The sequence below is a fragment of the Barbus barbus genome (genome assembly GCF_936440315.1).
Source record: "Barbus barbus genome assembly, chromosome: 37".
Classification (NCBI taxonomy): Eukaryota; Metazoa; Chordata; class Actinopteri; order Cypriniformes; family Cyprinidae; genus Barbus; species Barbus barbus.
Genome location: NC_136715.1, coordinates 5,524,194 through 5,534,883, shown reverse-complemented (window position 1 = coordinate 5,534,883; position 10,690 = coordinate 5,524,194). Strand labels below are relative to the sequence as shown.

Sequence of the window (10,690 nt, the reverse complement as noted above, 5' to 3'; positions counted from 1 at the left end):
AACTTGACGACGATTCTGATTGTATTCATTACATAAAGTGATTGTGCTCATGTGGCTCTCGAATAATAAAATGCCGTCAGGAAAGTGTTTGAGGGTTGCACCAGTTAGCTTAACTGGGTGATCCACTGAACTGTAGATGTAGACACAAACTGCATCCCTGGGACACATTCATTTTGTCAAATAAGTCAACTAAGTTCACTACTTTTCTGGATGGCTAGTAAACACGTATAGGAGCAAAAGCCCTAGTAAGTGCAGCTTGTTTTCATCTAAGTGCTGTTTATGTGGTTACAGAACACTGTAAATACATGGCAGTAAGTGCAGCATGAGGAATAAGACAGAGGTCACCATTATCAAAATCACAAGGCAAAGGGGCAGTTTAGCTTGGCAAGGCAGGTTTGTTTGAGGACTTCCCAAACAAAAGGCAAACACGAGTTGAGAAGAGGTGAACTTGTTGGATTATGTACAAAATGATCCCTCTTTGTCCAAAGCAGAACAAGGACCTTGCTGTACAAACACACGTCACGTGAGAATCTCTTCTGCGTCTGATCGAAGTCTTGAGCTCTTCTAATTCAATCTAATGATCAAACAATGGACGCTTTACGATGAAATCCCATTTTGGCAGCTGTGCAGATCAACAGCCATCTGCTTTAGTCACACTAGAGCCAATCCCTGAAGACCAGCGCATTAAAAAATAGAAACGAAAGATTTACAGTGTCCTGCAGACACTATCAGTGTATCAGTGACATCACAAAGGTTCAAGAGTCAACCGGATGCTCTTGATGCTTAAACGGTGGTCGTAAATCTTTGTTACCTGAAGGGTGCCAGATCAGTTGAAGGTTAATCTGTGTTTATCAATCAAGAACATGAGGCAAAGATGAAGTGTGCTGGTCTTTGTCCCCCTCTTATGTCTTCTGTGGGTCGGGTGAGAGAGGGCCGGGTGTGTTGGTGCCGTCTAAGTTATACACGGGAACAGAGAACTGCGTGGAACTTAGGACAGAAGGAAACTGATGAAAGGAAAAGAAACAGAATGAAAAAAATTAAAGAATCCTTTCTGGAATATTATGATTTAATTGTGAACATCTCAATGTGTCTAAATGTGATTTTACCAGTGTTGTTGTCATTAACTGATCCTAAAACTATTACATTAATTGCAAAAAAGCTCAACTAAAATACTATAAATGGTAACACTTTAGTACAGGGACCAATTCTCACTATTAACTAGTTGCTTATTAGCATGGCCATTATTAACATATTGGCTGTTTATTAGTGCTTATAAAGCACATATTCTACATCCCTAATCCTACCCAATACATAAACTTAACAACTACTTTACTAACTATTAATAAGCAGCAGGTTAGGAATTTATTGAGGCAAAAGTTGTAGTTAATGGTTTGTTAAGAGTGAGAATTGGACCTTAAAATAAAGTGTGACCAGTATAAATATTAGATGAAAAAATGTAAACTTGGAAAAACTTAAACGTGAAATTCAAAACTTGAAAAAGTTAATTTTGCCTGGAAACTAAAAGTTTAACGAGGACTAAAACTGCTCAAATTAAAAAAATTATTAATTAATTAAAATTAAAATTAATAAAAAAAAAAAAAAAAAAAAAAGTAGAAGCTTAGTGACAATAAAAACTGACCAAAAATATAACTAATTTGAAATGTTAATAAGATAATGTTGTAAGAATATCTACATTTTTTGGTGCGGATGGTTTGAGTTAATAAGAAAGCTGTTAAATTATTAAATCATACACTGAATCATAAAGTAATATTCAATAATACAAAGACCATAACAATTATAATAGCATTTGTAAAGGAACACATTGACAAATGCTATAATTAAAATACTGTAATGCATTTGTTGTAAATATAAATAATATTACAAAATACTTCACTACAAATAAATATATATATATAAAAGTGTGATTTTTCAAAGCTTGGAAATGACACTTTTCACTTTTGAAATTCCCTGATATTTCCAGGAGCGTGGGAATCCTGAACAACTCAGTCTTTCTAAACCTTGAACAAAGAGATCACTCCCATTATATTCAACAAAGCGGTTTTCACTAAAAGCTCCGTATCGTGTTGCTTATGATTTTTGTCTTTCTCAAATCAGTGGAAACACAGGCTGGTTTGAGCACCAGCACCATTTTGGGTGAAAAGGAATATCTGTGGTAGTCTCAGATGATGTGATTTGAATCCAAATAATAAGATGTGATTGTAGTCTATTAACTTAGTAGACAATTTCAAGGGGCTCACCTGGAAGAGGGTATGCGTGCCCTGTCTCCGGGCGGGACTGAGGGGTGCCACCGGACTGAGTGTGCTCCAGAAATGGATATTGGACAGGAGTGGACTGGGTGTGAGCAGCAGGGGTGTCTGCAACAAATATGAACTTTTTCAGACCTTTATACAAAATGACTCTCTTTCCAGCTTGCATTCATTAAAGAAGATGCCTTCCCAAATACTCGTGGCACAAAGCATTTGCAAGAGGCATAACCCTGAAATATAAATGTTTAATTAAAAGTGGCTTAATGAGACTTTAAGAAGCAATAAGAATTAATCACAGGGCAAGGGTGCTGCATTTCCCCAAAAACCATAAATAATAGATTTAAATTATAGTATATTTCATCTTTCATCTCGCTGAAGAGACAGCAGGAGGTTGATCCTCTAGGGCTGGCTGTATGAGTGCTCGTAAATGCAAAGATTGTGCAGTCTTAACGAGGTGATCCATCAAAGCAGCATCTAGCTAAACCTCACCATATGATCACGATCATGTAACAGCCAATGAGTGTCTCCCAGGCACATCATCACGAGTTCAAGTGGTGCACTACTGCCCTCTAGTGTCTCCAAATCACAGAGACGGTGATGATTTTTATCATCATTGGTCAGTTTTTGTATTTTTACAACAGCTTGCTTACATTTGCAAGCATATTACGCATATTAAAATGGTTTACAAGCAATTCTAACATAAAAGTTGCAAATATCACAAAAAAGCAACTGTTGCTGGTCATTTAGTTTTATATACACTACTAGTCAATAGTTTTTGAACAGTAAGATTGAATTCTCTTCTGCTCACCAAGCCTGCATGTATGTATATGATCCAAAATACAGCAAAAGCTGTAATATTATTAAATATTTTTACTATTTAAAACAACTGCTTTCTATTTGAATATATTTTAAAATATAATTTATTCCTGTGATCAAAGCTGAATTGTCACATGATCCTTCAGAAATCATTCTGATATGCTGATTTTCTGTTCTGGAAACATTTTTTTTATTATTATTATCAATATGTAAAACCGTTGAGTACATTTTTCAGGATTCTTTGACGAATAGAAAGATCCAAAGATCAGCATTTATCTGAAATAAAAAGCTTTTGTAATGTGTACACTATACCATTCAAAAGCTTGGAGCCAGGTTTTTTATTTATTTATAGAAATTAATACTTTTATATATTTCAGATAAATGCTGTTCCTCTGAACTTTCAATTCATCAAAGAAACCTGAAAAAAAAAAATTCTACTCAGCTCTTTTCAACATAATAATAATAATAAATGTTTGATTTATTAGCACTGAAGACTTGAGTAATGAAGCTAAAAATACAGCTTTGATAAATTATATTTTAAAAATGTATTCAAACAGTTATTTTAAATAGCAAAAATATTTCAAAATTGTACTGTTATTGCTGTACTTTGGATCAAATAAATGCAGGCTTGGTGAGCAGAAGAGACTTCTGTTCAAAAACTGGAAGTGTATTGGTAAGCAGTTGTATCCGGTCTAAATGGGTAGTTTGTGGCCAGAATAAGCAGAATAGTAGTCCAAACTTGATAAAAGGTAATTATCTGGCTAAGCAAGGCTACATGTATCTATGTGAAACAAGCATATAAGAGAAGTGAGGCAGCAACAGGAAATAACTGCACAAGAGGATATACCTCTAGTGAGACGGATAGATAATGTGACCCGACAAAAACTGCTGATGGTCTGATGATTCTAACAAATCAATGACAGAAAAAAACCCCAGCACTGTCCATGTGTGACGGGGAGGTCAGGAGGAGACTGACCTGCAGTAAGGCTGGGGTGAGAGAGGCCGGATGAAGGGATGGGCTGCACAGATTGAGAGGGCTGAGGTCAGAGCTAGTCACCACCAGCGTGGGCATCAACTCCAGGCCTTTGGGTTTCTTAGACTTTCCGCTGAGATTGCGCAGTGGAGATTCAAACATCTCAGACACTAGTACCTTGGAAACAGAGGTGGGCTGGTCCTGATAGATCAAGACAGGGAGACAAAGATGAGCATGTTCTTCTGTTTGCGAGGTTCAATACACTGCGGAATTTTAATAGGCTTGAGATGAACACGTTTTTAATATTTACTTTACACATTCTTCATTTAGAATATGATTACATTCTTATTTGAAGTGATTCAAGCCGTATTCATGCTACACTTACAACAAATAAACAACATAAACATAAAATATTGCCAAAAAAATCTAATTTAGCCATTGCCTGTAATTGAAAATAACAGCATACATATATAAACATATATATATAGCTGTTTATTTTGCTTAAAAATGTTATAAATGTATGAGGTGGCAAGGGGGGCCATTTACCCCACACATGAGGTAAAAGGCACACGGTATTCATACAAATACTTCAGCAAAAATAATGTTTTTTAAATAATGTCTAAGTTATTTAAACAATCACTTAAGCAAAGTTTGTAATATTTTGAAAAATAAAATAATTTTTGTTCAATAAATATACTGTCATGAAAATATGGTAATGGGTCAATGACGTGACGCCTAGATTTTCTGTCCGATTGCATTTTTTCAGTTAAAAATTGGTTTAAATGCATAAAAAATGTCATATATATGTACCACCTCTCCCACATATGTACCAACTTTAATTTTTCAAAAAACATTAGTTATTTGTAATTTTTCTGTTATTCAGTGTCAAAAAATCATGTGGGCCGACCATCCGGCCATAACTGTTGTTTTGGAAACATCTTTGAAATTACCCTAAATTTATTCAGATTCATTTTCTGCACTATTTGGCATGTTTTCTAAAGAATTCTGAAGATTCCTGATTCATTTTAAAATCTTCTTGTGCATGTTTCTGGTTCAGAAAAAAAAAGCAAATGCAAAGTAAAAACTCCTCAAAGCTACTTGCTTTTCTTCTAGCATTTGAAACACCACCTTCTCCATAAGTAGGCATCAGCACTAAGTGTCATACCTGCAGCTGTAACTCTGAAGGCTGTGAGGAGAGGGACTCAATTTCACTGTCAATCACCAGCTCCTGGGAATCCGTCATCGGAGAAGAGCAGGGCGACTGGGAACACGTGAGTGGCGATGAAGACATTCTTGAAAGCGGGAAGCCCATCATGGCGTTCTCTGAGGTGGGATTCTCCACAAACGCACACACTACATGCGAGACGGCGGCCTGTTTGGCCTGTTCTGACAGAGCAGGCAATAGGGCTTGGGCAGTTTGTACCGGAAGTTCAGGCTTCCCTATAACAGATGGAGTGGTGTGTCTGCTCTGTGGCATGGTCCCAAATTTAATGACGGTGGGTGGCTGGGGCGACTCCTGGGCTGCCTTTTTCTCCATTAGCTTTTCTCCTGGATTTTCGATCTTCATGGATTTAAAAAGTTGCGTTCCCGACTGCAGAGAAGTCAAAGTGAAGGATGTATACAAGCCAGAGTGGATATAGTCATTCCGACCGGACGATTTGGACTGACCCGGTGTTCCAGCACCTCGGTCTGGGGCGGCTTTGCTGTCTTTATCCCTGGAGATGTTTGCAGGTTTGTCGAAGAGGGGCAGAGGTCCGTTTGAGCCGCCGTCTGCACCCTCCATTCTGGCCATGACATCTCCCTTTAGGATCTCAGGGTACGATACAAAACGATACACAAACTTCTGTCCGTTTACTTTTTTGATGATGTTCTGCAAGGAAAAAACAGAGACAATTTTAGAAAATTCATGTTTATTTTAGTCGATGAATGACTTTGTCCTACATACAACTAAAAATATGAAACCTCAGAGGATGCCAACGCTCAGACAACATACAGAATTACCAAATATTGCCATAAGTTAAATATATTAAGGTTCTGCAATATATAAATATATCGTGGAAACTTAATTTCCTATAGAGCTGCTTTGCATCGTAAAAAGCGCTATACAAATAAACTTGAACTTGAAAATATCTACGCAATCACCCAAACAAGTCAACCAAAACGTCTCTCATGTACATTTTTACAATCCAGTCTGTTGCGTTCTTCTACGCTCTCTCATTTGGACTAAACAAAATAACATGCAATTAAGTAAATGAACCCGTGTTAAGAGACCAGAAAGAATGTGGAAAACGATACTTCTTGCCCTGTGGTGCCAAGATGAGGCTTAAAAAGCTGGCGCACCAAAGCATCAGTTCCCACTCAAGAATAAACTCCTAGCGAGAGGCCATGACATCCTTACTGCACAAACGGGCTCGGTGACCCTCTTGTTTCAGTTCAGAGTGACTTGATTGTGTGTTTACAACAACAAAACTGATGGAAGAGTGTGGGGGGCGACAAGAGGGCTGAAAGCTAGCAATTATAATAAACACTGATTTAAATATATGAGCATAACGGTGTTTTACCAGATAAATCAGAAAAACCTGAAAGATGAGTTCATCCAAAAATGTTTATTTTTTATTATTATTATTATAATCTGTAACAATTTTTTTTTTATTTCTAGTTTTTATATATTATATTTTCATATAATTTTATATAATTTATTTTAAAATTTAATTAAGATAATTAAATTAAGGGAAATTAATTAAACTGGAATGATCAAGCTCCATAATGACAAAAAAAGAAAATACATAAAATAGCATACAAGTTGTCCAATACACAGTTTTCCCCAATAATATTTTCCATCTTAATATAGCTAATAAATGCTAAATAAATAATATGTATACTATTACTTAACTTCATTAGTTTCTGTCAATGCCAAATCAAAGTGAATTTAGGCATATTTAAAAATTATAATCTTAAGTATGTAACAATTATTTGTTTTGAAATTAATAGTTGATTAATAATTTGAATATTTAAAATTAGAAAGTTGCTATAATAGAGCGACTTTAAGCATTTTTCCAAGTTCAATCTTAAATATAGTCCTATAGATTTAAGTTTGTTTACTTTTTAAGAACTTTTTTCATCGATGCAGGTTTATAAGGACAGTTGTCATTAAGTAAATAATTTTGCTTTCAAAAAAGAACATTAGTACTAAATAAATGTATGAAATACCTTTTCACTAATTAAAATTAATAAAAATTTAATTTTACTAATATCTACTAATATCAAATATCTCATCACAAAAACTAAATTAGCACTGAAGTAATCTGAAATCAGGAAGTGGCATTATCAAAAATTGGGAGATAATAAATAAATATATCACTAATATTGGCTGTTAAACAATATTGTTCTTATATCAGACAATCAAGGATCCATGAAAACTGACAAAAATGTTAGTCTACTCCTCATACAAAGTTATTAAACCGCTTTAAAAGACTTGAAATATTGATCACAAGTTTATGATTGTATTTTGACATTTTGACAAACCCCATCCACATCTTACACATTCTTCAAAACATCAAGAAAGTTTAGACCAACATGAAGGTGAGCTGCTGACTGCTGAGATGTTTCAGATGCTTGCTGACGATACACACCTTGTCGTAGTAGTAACGCAGAGCCCGGCTGAGTTTGTCGTAGTTCATGCTGGGTTTGTTCTTGCGGGCGCCCCATAATCTGGCCACCTCCTCTGCCTGCAGCAGTTTGAACTCTCCATCCTCATTGGTCCAGCAGATGAGCTGGTCATTGCTGGGATCCAACAGAAGCTGCAGCAGGAACTGCCAAAGGGTGACTGAGCTGTCCATGTCCTTCTCTATTCGCAGACGTGGGGGAAACGTTACCTAACAGGATCCTGTTCGAGCTCACAGACTGACCCACACGTCACGGCATATTCCGGCAAATATCCCGACAGAGGCTGAAATCAAAATCAAGATGTGATTACATCAATTAGATGGGTGCAAATAAATGACCAGCATCAACCACTTATTTTATGAACCTTAAATCTTAAAAGACCAAACGTAGAGCGTCCATTGAAAAACATGGTAAATATGTGCACCATATTAAATACCAAATGGTACTGGACTTCAGCTTAATCCTGGCAATGTGGAGAGTGCAGGACGACTGTGTGTGTAAGCAGCTTAAATTAAAACTAAATCTGCCTCGACTCATCCAATATCCAGCTGGTAGTTGCCAAAGAAAGTGGAAAAAAAGTCTCCCACATACAATCTGACAGAAAAATATAGAAACAGAAGCGAGACGTGACAGCTTTCCTCAGACTGAGACAACGTCTGGGAATTTTAAATAAAGAGTTCAGGACAATATGAACCTAGAAATCAACACCAATTACATTGAGCTCAAAATTGAGGCCTGTTGCATGATAGTGTTCAATGCGTACTGTAAATGTGACAATTGTGCATCCTTAATTTAAAGGCAAAAATTAGATGCACATTTTGTTTTGCTTATTTTTCTTTATTAAAGCCTTAAATGACCCTATTTATTTACATAATTACACTTTTAATTTAAAAATTAACTTAATTTCAGTGTAATAGTGCATGTTGCCATCATATACACCTGGATATTTAATATAAACACTACATTTACACCTGAACGGTTTTGATCAATTTACAGATTTCATATATTTCCATACAGAAACCTTCACATGCCTTTTTTTTTGGCTTAACTTAAAATTCCAGGACCAAAGGTTGGCAGAACACTGACAATGAATCTTAAATGTGCATTTAACCCCAAAAGATCAATATAAACTCGCATAAAACTACGTATTGAAGATTGTTGTTAATGCAAAACCTCCGCGTCAATTCAACCACATTTAACACCCCAGACGGGTCAAAGTACATCATTTATCATTCGTTTTAGTTTTCAAATTCTTCTGCAATACTTAATACGTTAAACTATAGTGACTGAAACATACTCGAATGTTTAAAAATGTTAAACTGTTAGAACATGAGTTTCGTTCGTTAGCATCGAGCTAATGTCTGTCAAACTCACCTGAGAAGCTTTTTGCTCTCCAGACTCGGTCCTGAAGTGGTTTCCGATGGATTAAACTCCAAAAATAAATAATACAGACTGTTTTCTTGTATGTTTACATCGTGTAAAGAGATCTGGGGGTCAGCTAGCATAGCGTGCTAGTCTGCTAGCTAACGGAGTCTTAGCAAACTTTAGACTCATTAAACTAACATGAGCTGATATAAATTTGACTATTTAAAGCGGTTTTATGCCTTATTTAGAATGAGAACGACAAAAATAGGCAGAGAATGAGAAAGGGAAATGCTAGTCTCTGCTTCTCACGTACTCATATTTTTAGCTGCAACCACAATAATACAAAAACAGGAAGCAACAAGCCCACCAGACTAAACACTTTCACTCCAACAGCGCTCAATAAAACCCCAGAACAAAGCCTCAGATTTTATGAATCTGTATGAAATTAGGTCCATTCAGTTTGAATAGCGTTAAAATCCTCAAGATGTAGGTTCAGCAGCATGAGAATTACAGTGAAGCATGTAGATCATCTCATGATGGACTCTCATTTCATCTATGACCATATTAAAATGCCTTACCTATCAATGTGAAATACTACTCCTGGTTCAAAAGAAACTCCAATTGAAATGTTAAAAATGAAATATTATATAACACCCATCCAGTTTGATTGCACTTTGACATTTAGATAAGAACTGACAGACTGAGATAGATAGATAGATAGATAGATAGATAGATAGATAAGATAGATAAGATAGATAGATAGATAGATAGATAGATAGATAGATAGATAGATAGATAGATAGATAGATAGATAGATAGATAGATAGAAAGACAGATACAGAAAGACAGACAGACAGACAGACAGACAGACAGACAGATAGATAGATAGACAGACAGACAGATAGACAGATAGATAGATACCGAAAGACAGATACAGACAGACAGACAGACAGACAGACAGACAGACAGATAGATAGATAGATAGATAGACAGATACAGAAATACAGACAGACAGACAGACAGATAGATAGATAGACAGACAGATAGGCACAGAAAGACAGAGACAGACAGACAGACAGACAGACAGACAGACAGATAGACAGATAGATAGACAGATACAGAAAGACAGATACAGAAATACAGACAGACAGACAGACAGATAGATAGATAGACAGACAGATAGGCACAGAAAGACAGAGACAGACAGACAGACAGACAGACAGACAGACAGACAGACAGACAGATAGATAGATAGATAGAAAGACAGATACAGAAAGACAGATACAGAAAGACAGACAGACAGACAGACAGACAGACAGACAGACAGACAGATAGATAGATAGATAGATAGATAGATAGATAGATAGATAGATAGAAAGACAGATACAGACAGACAGACAGACAGATAGACAGATAGATAGATAGATAGATAGGCACTGAAAGACAGATACAGACAGACAGACAGACAGACAGACAGACAGATAGACAGATAGATAGGCACTGAAAGACAGATACAGATAGACGGACAGACAGACTATTATGTGTTCTTTAAAAATACAGCAGGACTATATAAGTGGAGTGCAAAAGGTAAAAGGAGATTAAA

General features: G+C 36.0%; 1 protein-coding gene across 1 annotated transcript; it reads right to left on the bottom strand.

Moving 5' to 3' along the window:
• Positions 1-263: 263 nt before the first annotated feature.
• On the bottom strand, positions 264-9,631 carry LOC306857147 (ETS domain-containing protein Elk-4-like). Its single transcript, XM_079396885.1, has 6 exons — positions 9,097-9,631; positions 7,689-8,005; positions 5,222-5,926; positions 4,060-4,257; positions 2,259-2,375; positions 264-1,004 (listed from the first exon to the last, which is right to left on the bottom strand). The coding sequence occupies exons 2-6, from the start codon at positions 7,893-7,895 to the stop codon at positions 903-905; spliced, it is 1,329 nt and encodes a 442-aa protein (XP_079253011.1). The 5' UTR covers positions 7,896-8,005; positions 9,097-9,631; the 3' UTR covers positions 264-902.
• Between the last annotated feature and the right edge of the window lie 1,059 nt (positions 9,632-10,690).